Source organism: Lynx canadensis, chromosome D2 (assembly GCF_007474595.2).
Source record: "Lynx canadensis isolate LIC74 chromosome D2, mLynCan4.pri.v2, whole genome shotgun sequence".
NCBI classification, from domain to species: Eukaryota; Metazoa; Chordata; class Mammalia; order Carnivora; family Felidae; genus Lynx; species Lynx canadensis.
In genome coordinates this window covers 22,787,868-22,812,997 of record NC_044313.2, presented here as the reverse complement: position 1 = coordinate 22,812,997, position 25,130 = coordinate 22,787,868, and the positions used below count along the sequence as shown (strand labels likewise).

Sequence of the window (25,130 nt, the reverse complement as noted above, 5' to 3'; positions counted from 1 at the left end):
AATCTCAAGTTTTCATATCTCAGTATGTTTGGACTTTCACTCTTTGATCAAGTCTCTGGTTTTCGTCCTTACACGTATTTCTTCCTGTCTCATACACAGTGCATATTGTAGACTGGTGTTTCCACTAGGTAGTAGGTTACATTAGCTAATTTCTTTCAGGTTGAGTTGCCTGGGGATTAGAAATGCATCATCTTTTTCAAACATTGCTGCCTTGGGCTCCTAAATCTTATCCTGACCTGCCTTCACCCCTGCGCTCTCTGATTTTCCAAAATAAATGTCTGTTCATGTCCATTTTCCACCTAAAATTTCCAGTGTATTTCCATCCCTTTCAGTATGATGTTTAAACTCCTTTATATGGCACACAAAACCTTTCATGATCTTACTCCCACCTCCCTCTTTAGCCTTGAATAACTATCCCCCTCCCCAAACTCAAAATTCTTCTCACAAACTGTCTTTGAGTCTGTGAGTGATCCTTCCTATTGGTGTTTAATATACATACTTTTAGCTAGACATGCTTTCTTATCTCCTTGAATTCTTTAATTTCTTAATCTGACACCTCTATCCTTGGAATACCTTTCCTGACCTTCTGCCTACCTTAAATCTGGCTCAAGTACTCTCCATGGGCTTTTATTTAAGGAACCCTGATCTATATGTGGCAAAACCCTTAGAAACTATTTATTCTATAATCTGCATTTTTTTTTACTAGAATTAAAACTATGGAGAAGAAGTATCCTGACCATCTTATCCCATACCTAGATTATTGCCTCACATATAGATGCTCAATAAGTGATGGCTGAATCAATTAAAGAGCATGACCTTGTCTATGACAGAGCTGGGAGCTTGGCAGAGGCCAATAAAACCTTGACAAATAGAGCTGAGTGGCCTGAAAACAATTTGAAAACCCATGGCAGAATGTCTCCCTTCTTCAGATATATTTTCTATTGCCCTTCCAAGCCCATCACGAACATCCCCACCCCAAAGTGGGAGCCACATCAAGTCATCTAGCCCAGTGTCAGCAGTAGAGGAATGGGTTGTGATTTGGAGCCATGTTCTTTCTTCAACAGAAGGTTCTTACCCAGCCTAAGAATGCCATACTAATAGAAGTCAGACCCATCTCGGTGAAGCCCTGCCACTTTCATTTTGGAGGCAAAAGGGAGGATGGAAGTACATGCAAGGAGATGGTTCCTGTCACCCCCTGCCCCCCCCCCCGCCTGCCACACACACACTCAGAAGGTACCCATTTCTTCTTTGCTTCAAGTACATGTGGTGACTCTACTCTGAAGAGCCTATATGGACCTTCAAACATAGATATCACTCTTGCAAAGCTGCATCCTTGAAGTTTGGGTGAATCAAGCTAGAATTTCACCCCTGATGCATTAGTGATAAGCAAATACCACCATCTGAAAGGGTTATAGGATAGAAATGAAAAGTCAGGCAAGGGAAATTTATGTCATTTAGAAAGCATGCAACTTGGGGTGCCTGGGTGGCTCAGTCGGTTGAGCGTCTGACTTCGGCTCAGGTCATGATCACACGGTCTGTGAGTTCGAGCCGTGAATCAGTCTCTGTGCTAACAGCTCAGAGCCTGGAGCCTGCTTCAGATTCCGTGTCTCCCTCTCTCTCTCTCTGCCCCTCCCCCGCTTGTCCTCTCTCTCTCTCTCTCTCAGAAATAAATAAACATAAAAAATTAAAAAAAAAAAAGCATGCAACTTGTTGCTAGAGAGCTGCTACAGGCTAGAATGCAAGGCACTAGTTGTTTGTTTGCTTGCTTTTGTATTTCAAGTTTTTATTTAAATTTTAGCTAGCTAACATATAGTGTAATAATAGTTTCAAGAGTACAAGTTAGTGAGCCATTCACATATAACACCCAGTGGTCATCACAACACGTGCCCTCCTGAGTACCCATCACACACTTAGCCCATCCCCTACCCACCACCTTCTGTCAACCCTCATTTTATTCTCTATCGTTGAGTCTCTTAGGGGTGCCTGGGTGGCTCAGTCGGTTAACCATCTGACTTCAGCTTAGGTTACAATCTCATGGTTTGTGAATTTGAGCCCCACATCGGGTTCTGTGCTGACAGCTCGGAGCCTGGAGCCTGCTTTGGATCCCATGTCTTCCTTTCTCTCTCTGCCCCTCCCCTGCTTGTTCTCTGTCCATCTCTCTCAAAAATAAATAAACATTAAAATATTTAAATAATAAAAAAATAGTCTCTTATGGCTTGCCTCCCTCTTTTTTTCCCCCTAATGTTCCTTTGTTTTGTTTCTTAAATTCTACATATGAGTGAAATCATATATTTGTCTTTCTCTGATTTATTTAGTTTAGAATAATACACACTAGCTTCATCTATGTCCTTGCAAATTGCAAGATTTCATTCTTTTTGACGGCTGAGTAATATTCCATTGTATGTATGTGTATGTGTGTGTATAACACATCTTCTTTATCCATTCATCAGTACTAGTTAAAAGGGCCACAGAAGTCCTTGACTTCTATAATAAGCTAATCAAAATACAATTGTTTCAATTTAAGCCATTACAAAATTTTCATTTCTTTCCCATTTAGGGTCAGAAAATTCCTTATTAAAAGTAGCAAAATGGAAGCCTTGACAGGACATTATTTATCCAAGGACAATTTTTTTCCATATGGTAAACAGAAACTAGTAAAGTAAGTTAACCACAACAACAAAGGTAAAGAAAAAAATTGAATCAAAAGAGAAAATTCATATACTACTATTACAAAGATAAAAAAATATTTAAAGTTCATACAATGAAGGAAATAACAAATCTAGAATACTTTGTTTAATAAGGAAGGTGAGCATATAATTTTGAAATATTTTTAGGTAAACTAAAGGGAAGGAAGGCAGTACTGTCTTGTAAAGATAAGCTACAGTTATGTAGAAACTCCACTTGAACAGAGTAATGAAATCTCCCAGCATGATACACCCGCAAACAATACTGAAATACACAGATGTCTTCATGAACATAGCATATTACGGCAGATCCCGGCACAGAGGTGTACTCAGAATTAAAGTTCTGGGGAAAAACATCACTGTTTTGAAGATAGATAACCCATTCTGTGGGATACGAATGCACTAAGAAAAGAGGATTCATTTATATTTTCACTTTGCAAACTAGCTCCAGCTATTCAGTGTTTTCAGAATGACCTCTCGCTGATGCCCTAAGATTATGTGCAAACTATAAATATAAGAAATTGAATTTCAAAACCATTTCTATCAACCTCAGGATCCAACTGTCATAACCTTTTAAGCCTTCTTGAGCACCACAGATTTATCACTCCCCAGGCCATCCAAAGGACTTGAAAAGGTATTTTATCTCAATTTAAGTTTATTTACTGTAATCACTTGCTAATGGACATCACTGCTGCAAATTAGACTACAATGGTGTTCAGAGATAACAAATCAATTGGTTAGATTAAAGGATATTATCTAACAAGTATCAGAAAGCCTGATAAGGATGATAAGGCACTAACTGTGGAGGTTTTAAAGGATTAACTTACTCCTGGAATAGGTAAGGCTTGGGATCTATTACCTTCAGGAACCCCATGCAGAAGCCAGAAGCTACAAATTACTACTTAGTCTTACAAAGTAAAGGTCAGGTAAAGAGAGCAGATTGTAGTAGACATCAAAGGAACTGGAATATGTTAAGTAGAAAGGACCCCATGGCATTTATATGAGATCTTAAGGTTACTATCCATTTAACTTATTAAAAAAAAAAAAAAAAAAAAAGAGAATCTTATGATGCTATTTTATTCCCACATGCCAGGAAGATAAGACAAGTTGCCCAAGGCCACTCAGCCTATTGACAGGCTTGTCGTTCAGAGTTTCCAACAGTGAACTCATGCCATCAGAGCACTGATTTATATGTCTACGTTTGGGTATTCAGAACAACACTGAAACTACACATTTAAAGCAGGCAAAGTCCTGTGGGACTACAGCCCATTTGATGGAAGAGGAAGCCCTTTAAATAAAGAAGACAACTCCTCCTTCCCCATTACCCATGACAAATGCATAATTGCTTGGCTCTTTTCAACATCCTGTCCCACTCACTTACCATCATGCTATAAATGGAGCTGAGAAACTGTATTTTAATTTTCAAAGTCCTGAACGGAATATCAATAAAGCCATGGGAGAAAGGCACATATGTTTACCATCCTTCTTCCCTTGGAACGTTAGCACAATGAGATTAACTCAAGGGAACCCAACTAGGTTTCCCTTTCTTTCCCACTTTCTCTTGAGATTACTCCCGTAGCCGTTTAGCTTGTACTGTAGTATAGGTCAGTGACACTATCAACGGTGTTCTGCTAACATGACCATCCGCTTTGGAGGAAGGAAGAAAGGGAGGCGAGGGAGAGAGGACTTCTATCAATAAGAAGAATGTAGGGCTGGATTAAAACAAAAACAAACAAGCAAACAAAAAACCTTTTTTTGTGTGTCGAGAGAGAGACCAAAGAGCAACACTGAATGAGAAGGTGCCCCTCTTGAAAATATAAACTTCTGTTGAAATGACTCTTAAGACATGTTATAATAAACTGTTTCACTGGCTTAGCACTAAAACTGCCTGACAGCCTGCTCCTCACCTGCGGGCTCAGATGTTGAATTTGCAGATCTAGGTACCAACAGTGATTTCTCTTGGCTGGTGATTTCCGGCTGTGTCCTTTTGCAGGCTCTTCACTGAGATGTAAAAGAGAGGTCCTGACCACTCAGAGCCATGAAGGCTCCCTGGAAACTTTTCTGCAAGGGTAAGTGATATTAACAGCAACTGCCCTGGCCAGATTCCATTCCAAGTAATTGCATTCCGCCAGGAACTTTGTAACAAAAGCCTCTCCCCATGCTGTCTTCTTGGGCCCCTCTGCCAATAAAAGACCAGCTGCTGGGCTCCAACTACTTTTGGGTCAAAGCAGTTTCTGGAGTTAAGTGATGCACAGAATATGTACAGTGTGCCCGATCATCACAGCCTCCTTTGTCATCGGCCATGATTCCCTCATCAGTTTACAGTGTCAGGACATTCTTTAAATCTTCCCTTTTTGTCAAGGTCCAGGCTCAAAACTTTTTCTTTTCCCAAGAGTCCTTCTAGAGCTTGCCTGGAGGGATTGATCACACCCTCTCCGAAGTTTCTTCCCTGTGGTATTAACACGGTTTTAAAATAATGAATTTAGCTCAAAAAAATATGTATCCCTTTGTGTTTGTAATTTCCTGGTCCTTGCTCCAGTGCAATGAGCTAGGAGGATCTGTGCTATTATCCCTATTCACAAATAAAGAAATAGTAGCACCCAACATTGTGTGGTTTTGCGTATACATCACACAAGAGAATACTTAAGGCCAAGTGGTGAGAGGGTGCCGTGTTATACGGGGTGGTAATTAAAATCAGAAGAGTCTGCGGCTTCCATCCCAGTTAGGGATCTTTGTTCTCTTTCTAAACTCCCCTCTGCTCTGTAGGTGGCATTTTCACAATTTTGCAAAAACTAAGCCTCTTGTCTCTCCCTGCCAAAAAGGGGGAGAGAGAGAGAGAGAGAGAGAGAGAGAGAGACAGAGAGAGACAGAGAGAGGAGAGAGAAAAGACTGCCAGATGTGATCATAGAGGAATCTGCTTCCTACTTTTTTTTTTTTTCTCACATACACGTTTCTCCATACCTCAAAGAATGCCTTTTTCATATAAACCTTCTCCATCATTTCCCCAAGATATTGTCTTGGAAATAACTATAAAAACACTGATCTTGTACCTCTAAAACTTAGTTTTGAAATTTTATAAAGCTATCTTTTCATGTATGATTGCATTTTACTCTTTCACTAATCCTGAGGTGGGAGAATTAGTACTTTCTCCATTTTCGAGATGGAATAAGATGCTTGGGATTCTTTTGCTGGTTCTGAAATGAACCAACTATAGAACTCAGAATGAATGGTTATAATCCCTCTGGTCTTCACTTTCCCCAAGGCTGGTCCTACGAGTCTGTACTTGTCTAGAATAGTAAACTAGGACCGTCTGCACCCCGTAGCAAGAGTGCCCTGCAATAGCAGGTATCGTCTGTCTTCCACACACACATGTACACACACACAGGGAAAAAAAAAAAAAACAATAGGAAAACAATTCTCCTTTGCAATTGCGCTTTGAGTTTATCTACAAAAAGTACAGCGGAATGAAAGTCCCATTGGCTTTTGAGTTCACAGAAGGCAAAGCCTGGCACCTTGAAAGACGAAGAGGATACAGAACAAAATTAGTAGTCAGGGGTATTCACCACATAACTTGTGTGTGTTGTTTCATTTAATGGTCAGCACACAGCTCACCTACCTCATTTTCCCTATTGCACGGAGAAGTACGTCCTGAGGCACACACACCAGCGTCACTAAAGCTGGGTTATTGGTGGAGGTTGGTAGCTTCCAGGAGCTGCACTCTTAACTACCCTTCAGCATTGCCTAAGTGTTAAGTGGGACGAACATACCACATCCCCTGATTTATTCCACACGCTCTCATGTCACATACACTAGTCACACTGCTTCTTGTTTTTGGACAGGACTTAAGGGTTAACCCAGAAGAGCAAAAGGAAATAAAAAGGATATTGAACTTGTTCAGAGAAAAGCTGAGATGGTTTTGAAGCAGTTGTCTGTTTTACCGCCAGTTGTAAAGAAAACAAGATATGGGATTTGAGCCAAGTCATCAGACTCAAATTCAATCTTTGCATATTTTTTTTTTCCTAGCCAAGGCATATTTTCTCCCTTCCTCCCTTCCTCCCTTCCTTCCTCTCTCTCACTCTCCATTTCTTTCTTTTCTTTTCTTTTCTTTTCTTTTCTTTCTTTCTTTCTTTCTTTCTTTCTTTCTTTCTTTCTGACCTTGTTTGCTTGCTTTCAGGGGTGGGAGTCAGGTGTGGGGAAAGGGGAGGGAGAGACTATAGAGGTATACAATTAAAACAAGCAAATCCCCCCAAGACTAAAAGTCTCCTCCAAGTTCTTGGACATGGGAAATGAAGCTGGACTGAGTCTTGGCACAGAGACAGCAGGTGCCAGGGATGAAGGAATTTACTCATCCCTTGGCTGATACGCTTGCTCTGGAGCCGGGCTGCCCTTTGGAGAAGATAGCAGGCTCCAGTCTTACACTGGTCTCCCAGGAAGGCGTTCTTGTGCCAGGATCCCCCTCCCAGCCCTGTTCAGTTCCACTTGTCACTGCAGGAGCTGGAAAGACATGACAGTCAAACTAGAAGATGGAGATGAGTGACAGCTAAGCTTTGGCAATGCTGGGGCACGGGAAGGCTGAGCTTCTTGGTACAAAGGAAAGGGCTAGAAAGGGGGGCATCTGGTGGTCTCTGAACAATTTATTCTTCCTTTCGTTCTATGGCCTTCATAGATTCTCCTTCAATATGAACGAGAGCTCCAGAATCTGGATAAGTGTCTGGCTCTAGAGTAAAGTAAGAGAACCCTCTGGGCATTTGTGTCTGTCTCTTTTCCAACTCACATTGGTCCTTTTCTTCCTTTATTTTTTATTTCACTTACCTAGTGTTTGTGGGTACGGAAGGGGAGGCATCAGAGACGTGAAATAAAAAGTCCTCATGTTCACTACCATCTTTCTTTTGGGAGCTGGGGAGGGTTCAAGTTCACTGACAGGTGAGAGTTCACACATCCATGCTTCCGTAAAACCATGCTTTCCTTGGTCCAAACTCAAAGCAAGGATACTTCCTCCTGTCACTCGTCTTACAATGACATACATTAGAGTTTATACCCAAACCTGTTTTTCAAAAAATACCTGCCTCATTTATTATTATTTTTTTTAATGTTCCTCTCTCTCCTGGGCTCTCTGAACAGCAGCTTTTACTAAGTCAGGCTGTGTGGGCTGCCTGTTTTTCATACCAACACAGAGCCACTTGCTGTGCAAAGGAATGAAGTCAGAACCCGGGGATAATGGAGTGGAACTGGCACAAAGCAAAATTTCAAGAAGCACCCTTCCCTGAGCTAAACAAACACTGTAATAGTAGCCTCCCACAGCTCGGCAAAGTTGAAATGCTAGGAAGCAGCTCTGTGCCATGAAGTGCCTAAGAATTACCATCCCAGTCCCTGCTTACTTCATTCTTAGGTGGAAGAGAAGAAGAATGACACACGCCTGTATATTATTCTTTCCTAATTTACTCCCAAGTCTCCTAAATCCATTTCCTGAAATCTCAAAACTGCCCCGGGTGCGTCTATGTGCTTGTGACCTTTATCCACCCAGCAGTCAAATGTATATACAGTTGTCTTTCTGGGAGGGAAATGATGAATCCAGTTTTAATGTCAGGGACAAATGGAGAGAAAGTCTCATTTCACATCAAATCTTCCAGTGTCCAGCAGAGGGCAGCCAGTTCCAAACACATAACTTAAATACACTTGTGTGTCACCAACACCAAGAACTGTACCTACTTATTTTACTTTTCTAAAGAGAAATGAAACCAAGGGAGTCACCGGAAAATGATACCTCACTGTTAGGCCAGCGATTCCCTGTTCAGCAGTGTAGCCCTCGGCCCATGTGCCACCGCATCCCGGGGAGACGAGGAGGCAGTCCCTGCTCCTCAACATGCACATTCTCGGAGCTTCTGACCCAGAATCTACATTTCAACAATCTCTCTGGGTGATTCTAATATCTAATATATTCACAGGTTTAGAAAACTCAGTACCAATTTGGCCACTTCATTCCACGAATTTTCTGAAAGGCAGGTGGACATACTTTGAAGGATTTGCATGTATATCAGGTTACAGATAGCAATGCATTCAAGCTAACAGCATTCTTCTATAAACGGCTAAAACCCAGAGTTATGGTTACTGCTCGCTTCCTCAAGCAGACGCTGTTGCCCTCCACGTCCCCTGGAGGAAATAACTGCGGCTCTAGGGAGATAATCCTCTTTAGTTAGTGTGTAGGGAAGGTGAATATTAACTAAGAAGCTTCCGAAGATGTTTATGCTCCTTGCCAACTCTATGTGTGGTTACCTCCTACAGGACCTGGACAGCCCACTTTTTGAGCTTTACATATGTCAATGTCAAAATGGAGTTTACGGTGCTTTCCCTGTTGATTTCAGAGTTGTTTTTTGTTTTTTTTTGTTTGTTTCCACATCAACTATCATCACGTGTGGGAATATTCTCAGTACATTTCATTCATATGTGATTATCTTACAGTTTACAGTTTATTATATGCATGCATTTGAGAAACAGGAACCATACTGTTCTATTACTTCTCTGGCAAATATGAGCCTGGGTTATTTCAAATGCCACTTAGCCCAAGAGGCAAAGGGAAATTTCGAGTTCCAATTTAGGTCTAGTTGGAACAACTTCCTTTCTAATGCTTCTTTTACATCTCTCCCTCTTATAATTTTTACACTTTCTACTATCCATTTCATATAGAAAAAAATGTAAAAAAAAAGTGGGGGGCAGTCAGGAAGTTTATTCATTTGGGCCCATGTGTCAACTCTTAACAAGGTAATTTTGTTGTTTTGTTTTGTTTCATTTTGCTGGCAATGCTGCTACAGAGGAAATTGCTTGGAAGAAGAGGATCTCTAAGGAATTGAAAGGGAGTAGTGGCCTCTGCAGAAAAAGCTGGTGTCGAGAGATTGAATGATGATATATTTCAAAGTTGAAAAACAATGTCACAAGGTCTAATCACAGCCCACGCTAGGGGAAGACCAAGTCCATCCCAGTGTGTATATGCAATGATGTTAGAACCATTTCTAAGGTGTGATTTCTCCAGGGACCACCCTTTAGGATAATGGGGTCTACTTTTATCTATCTATCTATCTACTTACTTATAGTTTATTTATTTATAGTTTATTTATGTGTTGTGAAAGTGAAAGAGAGAATGATCAGGGAGGGACAGAGAGAGAGAGAGAATCCCAAGCAACCTGCACACTGTCAGCAGAGCCCAACACAGGGCTTGAATACATGAGCCACTGAGATCATGACCTGAGCTGAAATCAAGAGTCAGATGCTTAACCGACTGAGCCACCCAGGTGCCCCCGATGGAGTCTAAGTAGATCCCTGCACCAAATATTGGCTAGTTGTCCCGCTTCTCAGGTCATTGGCCACAGGTGTGATGGCAGGACAGGTGCATGTCTGATATGCATTTCCTCTAGTGGAAAATAATAACCCCGAGTACACAAATACAGACTGTGAGTCACAAAGGCAGCATACCGGGCTACCACGAAAGCTCAGGGCCAGCCCGAGGAGTACTGCCAGTTACAGGATGGAAGGACAGAGCTAACAAGTGCTAAGATGGTTACTCTGTCCATCCTCCTGCCAGAGCTAATCTAGTCTGATTATTGCTGGCCACTCTCATCTTAGAAATATTTAGGGAGAGAAATATTTAGGAAGAAATATATTCATAACCTTTCTTTTATTTACTCATTTATCTACTCATTCCCTTGTCATTTATTAGCAAGTATTTCCTGAGTTCGAACTGGGAAGCATACTGGGACCTGGGGTTAAAATGAAACTTCCTTGGGACCCTGTTTGGAGTCCTTTTCAGATTTCTGAAAGTATCAGATTTAGCCTGTAAAGGTGTCAAGGCTATTATCATGAAATGATAAGCAGGAGGCTGAATTATTTTATACAAGCTGACTTCAAATGTGACATATGGCTTGCCTTTACATTTTCTCCGTGCTTCACATTTTATCTGAGATTATATAATTCATACTTCAAACACAAAATTTATTAAAGGTCTATAGAGGAATCAGCACTTCGTCTCAAGAATACTATTAAAAAGTAACCTCCCAGACAAGACAACTGGAGAAATACTTAGGAAGTGGTGATAGAAGGAACATAGGTAGACCAGGGTACCTGGATGGCTCAGTCAGTTGAGTGTCCAATTCTGGATTTTGGCTCAAGGCATGATCCCAAGGTGGTGGGATCAAGCTCCACATCGTACTCTGCACTGAGTGTGGAGCCTGCTTGAGATTCTCTCTCTCTCTCTCTCTCTCTCTCTCTCTCTCTCTGTCTCTCCCTCTTTCCCACCCTCCCTCTCACAAATAAATTTAGAAAAGAAGGAACACAGACCAGAAATGCAAAGACCTGGGTTCTGCTTAAAGACTACCAGTCACTAACAAGGTTTCGAGTAGTAAATACTTTCTCCACCCACCCAATGTTTTTGTATGGATGAGACGATCACACACACATTTTGTAATCATTTTGAGAATATATTCTGTGTCAAATACCCAAGGTGCTCTTGTCTCTCTCTCTTCCATATAAATGAGTTTGGGAAAGAAAGAGAGAGAATATGAAAGGAAGGAAGGTGGAAAGGGAAGGTTTGGGGAGTGAAGGAAATGAAAGCAGCAGCAAACTAAGCAGTTGTAGACAGGTAATATCCCATTTCAACACCGCTCTCTCCCACGTATTTATTTCAGAGTTCTTTGTAATTCCCCTGAGTTGGGTTTGTATAGGAGGAACATAATGAACCATGGATGAAACTTTGTATTTGTAATAAGTGGAGCCAAATGCTTTGGGTTTGATAATCTTCTGGGTTTTGTCATATGAGCTTAACCAGTTTCCAGTGGTTTCTGGGTAATGAAATGCTGACATGGATCTCCAGGGAGCCAGATGGCTTCCCACTTGCTGCGTTACCCACCCCCCCGCCGCGCCCCAGGCTCTACCAAGGTCTGCGGGGCGGGAAAAGTGAAATGTGGTGGCTCGTGGGAAATTTTAAGCCCTCATACAAATACAATCTTTACAAGTCTATAAAATTTCAAATAGTAAGGAGAGGAGAAAGGGGGGAGCATAATATAACTGCAGGAACCGTTTGCTCTGCAGATGCAAGAATTAATTGCATTTTCTCAGTGTGGTTCACATTGTCCGTGCAGGGAGAAGGTGGGAGGGAGAGGCCATTTCTACAAGAAGAGGACAGTGCTTTCCATCAAGCTTTAACTTGCTTACCTCTGGAATTTTAAACTAAACAGGGAAAGGCAAATTTCAAGCTCCATTTACTCTCAGCAAATCGGGACTTCTGGTCTCAATCTGAGTATAGAGACTTGTTCCTGGGCCACTTGTCTCTATGTTTGCACGACAGCCATTTCTACTGAAATAACTGGGTCACTAGAATTTGTCTTCAAACACCATTAAAATGTCAGCAATATCATACTCCCAGCATACAAAAGGGGGGGATACGAAGAGCGGAACGAGTGACAAAGGAGGTGATACATGTCTGAATACACTGCCATGCCTGTTTCCCTAAATAAGCACATCTTAATTTGCTGGTCCGGCAGAAATATCAATCTTTTTATGACGAGCATCTGTGATCTCATATCATACAAACTACTTCCAGCCCTAAAAACCCTGATCTCAAAATCCTTTATAGAAAGGAACTTAAGTTGACCATCCTGGCGTTGTGCTGGTAACACACATAATGTGACATATAGAGGGCTGGCGCCTGATTTCCTGCATGCTGGGATTGTGGTCTCTATCAGCTTGCTACAGAGCAGGTCCAGCTACGCTTAGGGCACAGTGGCCCTGCAATTAGTAACAAATCACCACCACCAAGTAACTGGAGAGCTCTGCTGATATGTCAATCTGGGATAAACCTGTAGGCAGTGACCCAAATTTCGCCTAATTATACCATTCATTTAAGGTCTTCATTTGTGTCAACACAAAAGGTGATTTAATTGAAAACTGCTGTCCACCCTGGTGGTCTGCCTCTTTTTTCTTCCAGAAGAAGCATGTGTTTCCATTTGCAGGCCATTCTCTTCTTGTTTGGGGAAGAAAAAGAAGAAGATGGCACTAAAGGAGAAGGCCTCCTAACAGTTACACTGGGCAGTCAGCCAGAATTACGGCAAGCACTGCAGGGGTGAGTAGCAGTAGATTTTAATTGGTGCCTGGGGGTAAAGGTCAGCTCTCTTGGAACAATGGATATCTATGGTGGTAACTGACTGAGTCCTCTGTGGGAGTTTGTAAATGTCAGTAACACACTTCCACATGGAAGCACAAAGGCGTTGGGCCCAAGGAACAAAGACAGCATTAGCTGTCGGAGAAAATATGTGAGTCTGTCGGTGAAATAGTAAATTAATAAAGCATAAGGGGCAGAGACACACAAACATACCACATAACATAAATTCAAAATAAAGCAGACTGCTTCCCCTATCAGACAAGTGCCTTCCTAAGACCCAACATCTTTTTCCTCAGCAGAAGTTCGGCTGTCTTCCCGGACGTCCTCTGAAATTCAAACTCTACCGATTCTTGAGTCAAGCTGGTTGGGCTTAGCTCCTAAAGCTACTTCATCCGAGTGAAATTTGGGTTTGCTGAAAGAGAACACCAGCATTTTGCTAAGAAGTTGTAACTCTTCCCTCTCTCTCGAGAGAAAACTGCATCCCTCTTAGCAGTAGTAGGGGAAAGGATGAGTCCCTGTCCCCGGAAAAGATGAACACCAGAAGTGTTCAGTGGGAAGGGGATCGCCCTCCCAACCCCCTACAAATGCTACACTGGTTCTCTTACTGCACTGTTTCACTCGATACTTCTCACTTCCCTGTCATCCCTGACAGTCACCTACTGCCTTAACCTGGGCGCTCTCCTAAGCATTCAATACATTTAAAGACACTATATTTTTGAAATCCACAATTCAGATAAGCAAAGGACCACTTTGAGGAGCACTTTTAGAATGCAAAAGAGTAGGATGTGTAATTTATATTATCCAGTTATTAAGATTTCAGGAAATAAAAGCTGTAGTACCTGTGCCAATGTAAACCCACGTTCATCTCTACCTATGTTCCTCTCCCCTCAATCTCCATTTTTGCAGACAGTGCCCTGTTTTATGCACGTGTGTATCTCCACCACCTAGCACTAAATAATGTTGGTTCAACTCGATTACATTTTTCTGTTGTAAATGTCAGGACCCTGCATCATACCAGTCTGCTTCACTGAGCAATTTAAGCCCCTCTTATGCTGTTTTCCTGACAATCCCAGACTACATTCCTCTCTAAACTCTTAGAGCCTTTGTCATTTGTACCATGCAATCCATCATCTTCTGACTCTCACTGTTCTTTAATTGCATCCCTGCAGCAGGATGGTAAATTCCATAAGGGCAATGCAAGGTTCACACTTCTTTTTTTTTTTTTTTTTTTTTAACATTCACCAATGTGCTTGCAAAGAACTGGGCACAAGCCAAGTGTTCAATAAAATGTGTAAATTGATTTCTTAAAATTGTACCTCCAAATCTCATCAGTAGTTCTGAATGACAAGTAGTTAAGATAAATGCTGAATATATCAGTAGTGATCAACTACAATAAGGTAAAATTTACTTTTATTAATTCAATCTTAATAATGTCACCACTGGCCATTTACTGATTTCATAAGCAAGACAGGAAAAAGGTTTATAACAATTGAAAAGACACTGTGTTATTATTTTAGAATTAAAATTCAGCTGGGTCATGAAAGCATTTTTTTGGTCTAATTAGTCAATATAGTCAGATGGAAATGGAAATTAGCATGTTTAAGAGTCAAAATAGGCACATGCTTATTCATTTAAAATCTGCAAACCAATCAAAGCTATATGTATGCACTGTGGTCTATGAACACTGGTTTCTCTCAAGACATACAATGAAAGACAGTTTTCATCTTTCTCCCTTCTCCTTTGACAAATATTTGCTTCTCTGTGAAGCCTTCATTGAATCTCCAAAGACAGAGTTCTATGTACACAGCTATTAGGATACGTAAGTTCTGTACTGTAGTTGACTGTTTATACATTCATCTCTTCTACTGGACTGCACGATCCTTAAGAGAAAGGACAATGTCTTATATTTTTATTGTACTTCCTAGCTCTTAAAAAGATCTGGCACAAAATAGACATTTAATAATTTTGGTTGAGTTGACAAATGACAGCGTAGGCAATGCCATGTCATTTGAAGGCGATAATAGTGGTCACAATGAGACTAACATTTATTGAACACTTGCTATGTGTCAGGCACTGTTCTTCTTTGCCTGTTTTTGATTCTTCTCACAACTGCCTTATGATCTTGACGCATCATTCTATTTTATTTTAGACATGAGGAAACTATCACAGAGAGGTTAATAACACACACACCAACAAACAAAGCTTTGTCTAAGGGCATACAACTAGTATGTGGCTTGGCTGGAATTTAAAGCCAGGCAGACTGGCTCCAGGGTCCATTACATGAACCATTATACCACAACTAATGATTCCACAAGGCAAAAATTTACAGTGACCACCTTCAAATGACAAAATGTAGCTCCACCGTGACTGTAAATAGGTGCTGAGCTGGAACACCTGACAAGTGCAGAAATCACAAGGTGTCCATGTAAATAGAAGAGGCCATGACACAGAGGGATGGGGAGCAGCTAAGAGAGGCAGCATTAAAAGGACAAAAAATCATTAAGTTGTGGGCGGCAGCAGTGATATTTGAATCTACCGCTGGGGAGCTGGGGAGCTGATCGAGGCCTCCTACTCCCCCACACTTGAGTCATAATTGTGTTTTCCTTTCTGGCAAAACCAATTTCGGCCACGGCCATCAACATCCTTTACCCCTTTGAAAGCACTCAGGAAGAACAGAGAGATAAGGCTAAATTGTACTCCCTTGGAAAGTCTTAATAAGTTCCCAGTAAATTAGCCTTCCTCTCTCTGAGAGATCTCAAGAGATTCTTAATCTACTGTTGAAAACATTTATAGTTTTATTATATTTTTTTCTTCTAACTTATGCCTTCACTGTGTGCTTTGTATTAGCTTTCTCTCATCAATGCTTTGTTACTTTAAATGCTGTGCAGTCGTCTCTGCCACCTTCTCTCTTGGGTTGACATCTATGCCTTTCCTCCTACACCTCTTCTTGTATCTGTGAAAGACTGTGTATTCGGAGGTTTCGTTTTTCCTAACTTTAGTTTTTGGATTCATCCACATCATCCTCTTCTTCACTACAGGAATGCTCATTCTGGGGTGCCAGTTGCCAGGCAAGGAAATACTTAGTATTCTAGCCCCCAAACGCACCTGCGCACACGCACACACACAGCCCCAGGAAGCCAGAAGAAGAGATTTCTCTCTCCCAATCATCAAAATCTATATCCCATAGTGCATGCCTTTTTACCTCCGAAGATCTAAGCCCATCCTCTTACCTACAAATTACAGTATTTTTTCTGCATAAGTTATTTTCAGTAGTTGACTTGGAAGGTTAGGGAATGAGAAGTACATGAGCAGTTAGGGACCCAGTAAAATGGGAGGTGGATGCCTAGAACAGAGGAACAAAACCAACAGAAAAAGATTTGGTTAAGAGAAAGGTCAGGTCAGAAGAAGGAATGTTTAAATGGAAGCGATTTAGCCTCTGAGGCTGGTGGTATTCTCTTAATTTCTCCAAGGGGGGAGAAAGTGGTTTTATTAAAGGCTCATTGACATTGACTTTGTTTTTCCTGACAGCACCGAGAAAGCTTGAGGCAGATCTGATATATTGGAGTGAAACATCCCCACCCTAGTAAATATGGCAATTTCCTGTAGCGGCCGGCATTCATCTCCATCCATCATGAGAGCAGCTCGGGCTATTCACTAGAAACAAATGTTCTAGATACAGTATGTCAAACACCGGATGATGGAAACCTCTGAGAAGCCACAGGGAGTATGCTGGAAGCAAACAGACCAGAATGTTGAAAAGACCTCTGACCATTTTCCACAGCAGAGCATAACTTGGAACCAACCTGAAATGATGCATTTGACCTTCATAAAAGGGTAATGGATGGGCATTTAACATTAGGCCAGGCAGACTTCAGAGAATACAAGTTCTAATAAGGACAGATGATGAGGCAAAAATAAATTAAAAAAACAACAACAGATAGCTAAATTAAAAAAAAAAATCTGATCCTCAAAGAAAGCTGAGCAGGGGGTCTATTATGTGTATTTGAAGAATGATCAGTGTCTGATACAGTCTTCTTTCCCTTTTTGAAAACTTCTGCTCACCTGGCCACAAAAGCAACCTACCTTTTCAGACCCAGTCAGTGGTACAAGAAAAACGCAATCTCCGGGCCAGTCTTACTTCATCATATTTGGAGACCAATGCAGACTAGATCCATCCTGATTAGATTCATTTTTTAAGAAAGAACAACCAAAACACAGAGTTCTAATTTTTTCCTCAGTGTGATAAAGAAACACCACCTGATGCCAACTAGAAAGCATTATTTAAACTTAGAAAAGGTTGATCTGTGGATCTATCATCTTTCTACCTACCTATTTAGCTAGCTAGCTATCTGTGTATTTTTTAAAAAATAATCATAATAAACTCTGAATTTTGAAAGCGATGTTGTGTAAACTTGATCCTCATACACATATAACTTTTTAAAGCAGCAACTCATGATTAATATTTAATGTATTAGATGCTTATTATATGTGATAGACACAACATCTTACAAATGAGGAATAAGAAATATATGATGTTAATTATGCAAGAAGCTTCTTTCCAGTAAAAAAGTACTTAGCAATACTTAATACTACTTGAAATAAAACAGTAATATACTACTTAACTGGATCAGTTCTGAGAAAATTGGTATATTATTAACTTGCTATGTTTTTTTACGTTAGTGTTAGACACCGATAAGGTTTAATAAAAATCAACTAGGTGCTACTATAAACATAATGTGCTGAAATCAAAAAGATTATGGTTTCATTCATATTTATTTATAAATGTTATCATGGGTGCTTTGATTCATATAAAATTGTACAAGGTACATGGCTGTTTCAGCTGTAGTTTAGTATACAGAGGATGGATGGCCTAGATGAGTGTTTTTTTCCCCAACTCTGCTCTATGGAGCCCAGGAGTCCCAGGGGGCTCCCCAGGGCCACCTTGGGGTACTGAGAGGGTTTGCTCGTGGGCCCAGCTCCTGGCACCCTGGTTGTTTCAAACAGAGCACTTTGCACTTAGTATTCTGTAGCTTGTCTGAAACCCAATGGCTTGGATGACTCTTGGAAAATCACCCAGAGGGGGTGGGAAATGTACATGCAGCATGTTTTCTTGCACTTGATTTTCTTTCTGAATGCTCAAGAAGAGAACAGAACAGAGATTGATGGACTGAAACAGCACATACACTCAACTGTTCCCAGGAAGGATCAGAGGAGATGATCTCTCCCTTTAGCCATCATTGCCCAGGTTAAGCATAGGGAAGTTTGGAAAATGCCACTTCCACTGTGTCTCTGAGTTCATGGGCTGCACTTCTTCATGAATGAAATATATGTTATTTTTAAAAGATTAGAGGCAAATGCATGATCTTGTGTACAAAGGGACAGATAAAAGAGTTAGGGCGGAATGAGCAACTGCTGAGTATCTGCCAAGGGAAATGTCATGTACCCCCTTTGATGTATTATACAATAAACTGGTTCCCCTTGGCCTCGCCAGATAATGTTGAGGGAGTGCTATGCAAAGTCCTGGCATTTTAAATATTAATCATGCCCTTCTTGGCTAGAAAAGATAAAATTATACATTTTGGCCTAGAAATAACTAAAACCTACAGGGATTTTTACCATCCTTATTTATTCACTTGAAAGAATTAATTTCATAATTAGAGAAAAAAAACGAGCGAAAGCTGGTTTTACAATGTCCTTTGCTTTTCAAGTTCCAGCCGAGGAGCCCAAAAGCCAACCTAAGTTTGGTTCAAATCCTCAGCCATGTGCTGGACATCTACCATACGCCAGGATGCTGCGCTCGGCCTGTTACAACCTAGGAAGCTGATGAAGGTACTTTATCCTCTCTATGGCGTTTCATTCTAGATGGGGCATTAGACAGGGTCAAGACCAACTACTCAGGAGTGACAGAAAAGTGCTAGAAAAGAGAAGCAGATGCCTGGAAAAGAAAAAAAGAAAGAAAGAAAAAAAAGGAGTGAGAACATTTCTTTAATGGAATTGATTAGATTTTGTGGAACAGAGGATATTTGACATTTACCTTAAAGGTCTAATTAATGATCTTAGATTCTAATTTGAGTTGCATGCGACCTCAGGCAAGTCACTAAATTCTAGGGACTCAGTATCCATATCTGTTAAATGAGAAAGCAGAATCTGAATACCTCTAACAACTTTTAGGCTCTGATTCAATGATTCCATATTTTTTCCTAAGAGAAGCTGGCAGATATTATCAACTGCATCTTTTCTCTGTCCCCAGAAGTCACATGCATGACATCTATATCTATATCTATATCTAGATCTAGATCTAGATCTATATCGTCTATATCTATACCTATCTATATCCATATTTATCTACATACACAGACACACACACACACACACACACACACACACACACACCCCTCCCAAGGAAATGTCAAGAGGAATTAAGCATGCCCTGGATATAAAGAGAAAAGACAAGGAGTCAATAACCAAACGCTTATTTAGAAAGTGCCACGTACAGTAAGGTAATTAAAACCTAACATCTGGAGAAAATGCAAACAGTGTTTAATGCTGGCATATACCAAGAGACCCGCAAAAATGATCAATGCGTCTGAGGAGCTGGGGTCCTATTTATAGGATGAAAGTCTTGGAAGGCTCTCTCAGCAGGAATAGTATTAATTAAGTGGTGATAACACAGAAAGGAGAAGAAACTGGGGTGTGGGGGGGCACAGGAAATATAAAGAGCAAATACTCTCTAGGTTTCTTCTTTGCTGAGAACAAAGTGCATGGAGAGGACAAGGATATAACAATGAAACGAACTGTATGTTCCAGGTTAAAAAACAAAACCAAACACCTTTTTTTCTTATTTTTCCTCTCAATGAATTCCACTTGGGATTTTGTATTCTTTAATCCTCGAAGATGTTATACAACACCTCATGAAGGGAGAGCAGCTAAGGCTGGTTGGGGGTGATGGGAAAGGTATTGCTGATAGACACACACAGAGTTTAAAGAAGTTTTCTTTTTAGGCAGAATACCAATAAACTCAGTGAGAATTTAAGATTGAGACGAAGATTTCAGCATCGATTTTGTCTTTCTTTGTTACATTTGTATTAGTTCTTTCCATCACCCTCCACATCCTAGCTGCTCATTTCAGGTGCATGTTAAATCATCCTTTACAATAGACGATTACATGTATATAGCCAATAAACCATTGCTGACACCAACAAGCCTTGGGATTTATCATGGGCTGGGTTGGGGAGCGCTCTCCTCTGGAGACGTGGTGATAGACAGCTAGCCTGCCTCTCCTCCGGCACCAGGATCTACTTATCCTTATTCTTCTGGGCCTATTTCATCTACTAGGTGCAGGGCTCCTTTGAAAGAGGGAGCTAGGACAATACCTGGGAGCAGGCTTTCTAGGTCTCTTAGTCAAGATTTCCTAGACTGCCCTATGATGAGATTACAGTTTTTACTGTAACAGACGTATCCAAGGAAAGCTGCTGTCATTTACAGCAGGCTTGCAGAGAAACAGCCAATGGATGATCATTAATTTAAACTGTAAATAAGGGCCTGTTTTGTTCTGGACTCTGATCCCAGGAATGCCCCTAACAAGCTGTCTGCAAAGCCAGGGTGTCATGCCCGCTGTTGGAGCCACGTTGATTGAAGAACTGTGCTCGTCCTCCCAAGCAGCTAAAAATAGCAATAAGGATGTGAAGGCAAAAACAGGTTTCTGGGAATGCAAGGCAGTTACCCTGATGTCAGTTTTATTCCAGTTGCTCCCACTGATGTGAAAAGCAGAGAGACATATCTGGTACAAAAGATGTTAACTTGCTCGATGGCACCCTAGAGATGGAAAAGAATTAATACAACCCTACAAAGGAGTCTGCCTTTATACTGGAGGACGCAGAAGTCCGAGGAGAATCGGAGCGAACTTGAATGCTTTTGTCCTGCATAATTAATTGAGTCTGATATTTCTTTATTTCTTCTTCTTCTTTCTTCACCTTTTTAAAAAATATAAACTCTCATTGATTGGGGGAAATATATTCACACTTTAAAATGTTGTGCAGGTACTATCTCTTTGGTTGGAGTATGTCCCTTTTGGTGGGGGGGGAATACATATTTCATGGTGATAAATTCACCTCATAAGTAGAGAAACTGTACACAAATATACTGCTATGTCAACATTATTGATTTCTGCACCATTGTAAAGACCTTCATCGTCCTCCAATATTTCTTAAATCTATCAGCGTCTCAGAAAGTGACCCTGAAGGCCTCATTTATCTGTACAGGAAAAGATCCTTCGGCTCAGGTTCACCCTTAAACGGTGTGAATGAAACAGCACAGGCCCGCCTCTTCTTCTAGAAGGTAAGAGGCCCGGAGAAAGCTGTTCTTTCAGTCACGGACAATGACTTCTCTTTCTCTGGAAATAGGGTCTGCCAAGTTTTAATTTTAGCTAAATGCCATGGCCGGTGACTTTTCACAGTCTTGCAGACAACAACAGACTAAGTGTGCAGCGGCTGATGCTGCACACCGAGGGACGTGAGTGGATCGGAGGGCAGGGCTCCTGGCTGTGTTCCCTCTAAGCTTCCCTTCCCACCTTAGGAGCCACACCTGGGCTTGAGAGGCTCACTTTTCAAGCTCTGCTCCTGCCGACAATGTTGGAGCCACTTGCTCTGCTGCTACAGAAAATCCTATGCTCACACTCAGTAGTTGGCATCTTATCTTTTTTTATTTATTTTTTAATAATACACCTCTCTAACAGCATCAATAAAACAGGGACTTATCACTAGATTAGAACAATTCTAAAAACAATTTTGAGGTCTCTTTCAGCTATAAATTCCTTTGTTTTTGCCTCTATCACTTTGCAAAGGGGAACATGTAAATATCACACCCAAAGTCATCTGTTAGGCGGAAACAGAGTCAAAGGAACTTTCAATGACAGAAAGTCACATTCCATTTATTACTAGAATACAGGACCTTTGAGGGTGGAATAGTGATTTATTTCTCTTTGTAGCCTGTGATGCCCACAGATTGTTGACTCTTAAATGAAATTAATTAAAAATGTGAAAGTGGAGGAAAAATCAATAGGGGATATAAGAATTGATTCAAAGCTAACCAACAACTAAATCTCATTATAAAACTAAAGGATATAAGTTCAGTTGCTCACTTTAGGACTGTATACACTAGGTCAAATTGTTTGGATGTAATTGCTGATGATGGACCAGTAATTAGCCAGTGAGGGGAAGAAGGAATGTTCAACATACACCTCTACATCCGTGACGTTGACATTACTGAGCTATGCTGTTCAGTATTGGGGCCATCAGCCACAGGTGGTTTTTTTACATTTAAGTTAAAGCGAAATTAGATTTAAAACCCAGTTCTTCAGTCACACCAGCTATATTTCAAATACTCAATAGCCACAAGTGGTTAATGTCTCAGGTGGTGGACAGATTAAAGGCACATTGCTATCATTACAGAAAGGTCTACTGAACATTTCTATTTAGGGAGGATAGTCGCTACTATTACTTCTAATAATTATATGAAGAAAGAGGAAGAGGCAGATGAGAAACAAATAATAAAGAGAAGACATTGATAAGAGCCTTAACTGTTCTGTCCTAAACACCTGAAATGCCTCATTTCATATGATAGTTACCACTATTCATATGAGGCAGGAATTGGAATTACCCCTGTTTTAAATTCTATGACACTGCCTGGAGACATTAAGTAAATCACCATAGTTTATACACTTGTTAACTGGTTTAGCTGGGTTTGCATTCAAGCCATATGACGCCAGAGTCTATTTCCACTGCTTCTACTGAAGCACTTGAAATGCTTAGGGCCAGAGGGAATGTTACACTTGACAAAACTGGTTCTCAATCCTAGATACATACCAGAAGCATCCAGGAAGCTTGCTCAAAGTACAGTTACCTGGGCCCTAATCCAGAGCAATGGGGGTAAGACCAGGGCTTGCACATTTGGGAATCAACTAGTGCTTTGGATATGCAGCCAGAGTTGAGGAATGATGGTCGAGAGATGTTCTCATCTACCTCCCATAGTTCAGATAACAAAACGCAGAACCTAGCCAAGGTCACTAACACTTAACTATTGACATATCTAAAGCGAAAACCTGGATATCAGTGCTACCATCATAAAAAAATATGGCTTATGACATATTAATGGACAACAATTTTCTATTTCCGGATGGATACTGTTATTTCATGCAGTTCGCACAACACTTAGAAACTGTATGTCAGAATTCAGAATCTGACAATGCAAGTTTACAAACACCAAAGAATGGACGTGGTGCCGCTCTCTCCTCCTGAGACAAATAAGTCTTTATCATTTAAAAGCAAATGTTTTCTTCTTCGAGAAAGTCACATCTCTTTCGGAAAGGCAGATAAACCCTCTTACTAGGAGCAGTAAAATGCAGAGGCAACAGTATGGCTGACAACCAAGAAACCTGAATTCTAGTTTCTGTTGCACCCATAACTCTGCAATGGGGCAAAGCATTACCTTTCACTGAACCTTAATTTTTCTCATCTAGAAAATTAGGGTGCAGTTTATGACAATCTCCATGGTTCCTTCCAGCAGCGCCTCCGTTCTGACATTTGTGTGCAGGCTGAACATACTTTAGCAATTAAATGCCCATCCTGCTACCAGAGGACACATTCACTTCAATTCTATTTAATTTACTCACGTCAGGGGAAAACAGGGGCACTTCAGAGGAAGACCCCACCTCTTTTTCTATCTTGTCAAGGCTGCTTCTGATTCTCGTGACTGGTCGGAGCTCTTGCAAGAGAGTCAGCAGCATCCACTCAAGGATTCCTTGGAGTTGCCTTTCAGAAATGGTAATGAGATGCCTACCTCTCACCCTCCTACATTCACAGCTGTTGCTCTGGGAATTATGAGAAGTCAGACATTTTACCCCCTTAACATCTGTCAACTCATCTTTACACCTCTCCTCCCAGATTAATTGTAAAATCATGGATTTTTAGCTAGCTAGAGAGGCTAGCCAGCCAAGACACAAGTCACGTCAAGAAGAAACAGTGAACCGAATATACATATCTTACCTTACGCTTGTTGGTAGGACACACGTAGAGATAGCTTAAAATTGTTTTCAACCCAACTTTATCATTCAGCTTCTCATAGGTTGTTCCATAATCAGTTGACCTATAATTCAAAAGGAGCATTAATGAGGACAGAAGTATACGTCACTTGGCCGCTTGTCAGTATAATGCATGTTTTACGTAGTAGAATGGCTCTCAGGAGGTTTCTAGATGATTCATGTAGTATATAATGATGCTTAATTATGTACACAGTGGCATCATGTGAGTGGTTAACATTTGCATTTAAATTGAATTGGTAAAAATTAAAACTCCATCTCTTTACTGCTCCTTAATGTACGTACTCTGCATAAAATATGTGGTTGGTTTTAAAAGATTAAGAGATGAGAGTGTCTCTCGAATTGACCACATAAATGAAGAGTTTTGGCAGATTTGACATTTTCAAACTTTTGCTTTATGTCTGGCACCGTGGAAAAGCAGGTTCTCATGATTTATCTACAAATCGTGTTTCCTTTCATGAGTCATAGAATATATGGTGGATCAGTCCCTTCAAAGTCATTCAGTCTTTTCCTATTATTTAAGAGTAAGAAAACATCTTAATAATAAGTGAAATTTCACAATCTTATTTGGTGGCCTTTTCTGCTGTTAAGCAACCTTCAGCTGGGAGGACATTACTTCTTGGCACTGACCCTATCTATTTTGGAGATTCTCTCATCTTTATCTAGCCCTTGGTCAATAACTTATTAATTCTGACTGAATCAATAGGCTTTAATCACCTTCTCTATCAAAGTTTATTACATATTTCAGAATTGTAATCTTATTAGATCATTACAACCGCGTGCAGGAGGGAATATTATCTGTATTTCAAGAAAGAGGTTGACAGAATTTAAGTGACCTATTCAAAGAAAACAGCTGACAAATTGCCAGCTAGTATTTGAATCCAGGTGTTCTGGCCCTAGGTCCCGCATTACTTCTATTAAACCACAGTTTGTTTGTTTCTTTGTTTAAAATGAAGGAAACGTAATTTCCTCTTTGCCTTCTTTTTACATATAGGAGATTCCCAATTAATTCATTCATTCATTCATTCATTCATTCACATTTGTAGAACTAAAATGTACCAAACCTGTGCTATGTACCAGGGTGCAATACATTGCCCCACTTTCAAAATCTAACAACTTTATTTGAGAGGCAGAAATATAAGGTTATCATGTGTTAAGTTCAATGTTACAGACAAGAATTAACAAGGCTTAGGGGTGCCTGGGT

The 25,130-nt window shown here is 40.6% G+C and overlaps 1 protein-coding gene across 4 annotated transcripts in view; it reads right to left on the bottom strand.

Moving 5' to 3' along the window:
* The window catches only part of SORCS1 (sortilin related VPS10 domain containing receptor 1), a 511,562-nt gene that overhangs the window by 213,613 nt on the left and 272,819 nt on the right, over positions 1-25,130 (bottom strand). For all 4 annotated transcript variants that reach the window (XM_030335173.2, XM_030335178.1, XM_030335175.1 and 1 more), the window contains exon 3: positions 23,874-23,973. In XM_030335173.2, the coding sequence (XP_030191033.1) occupies positions 23,874-23,973 (100 nt within the window). The remainder of the gene's footprint in view (positions 1-23,873; positions 23,974-25,130) is intronic.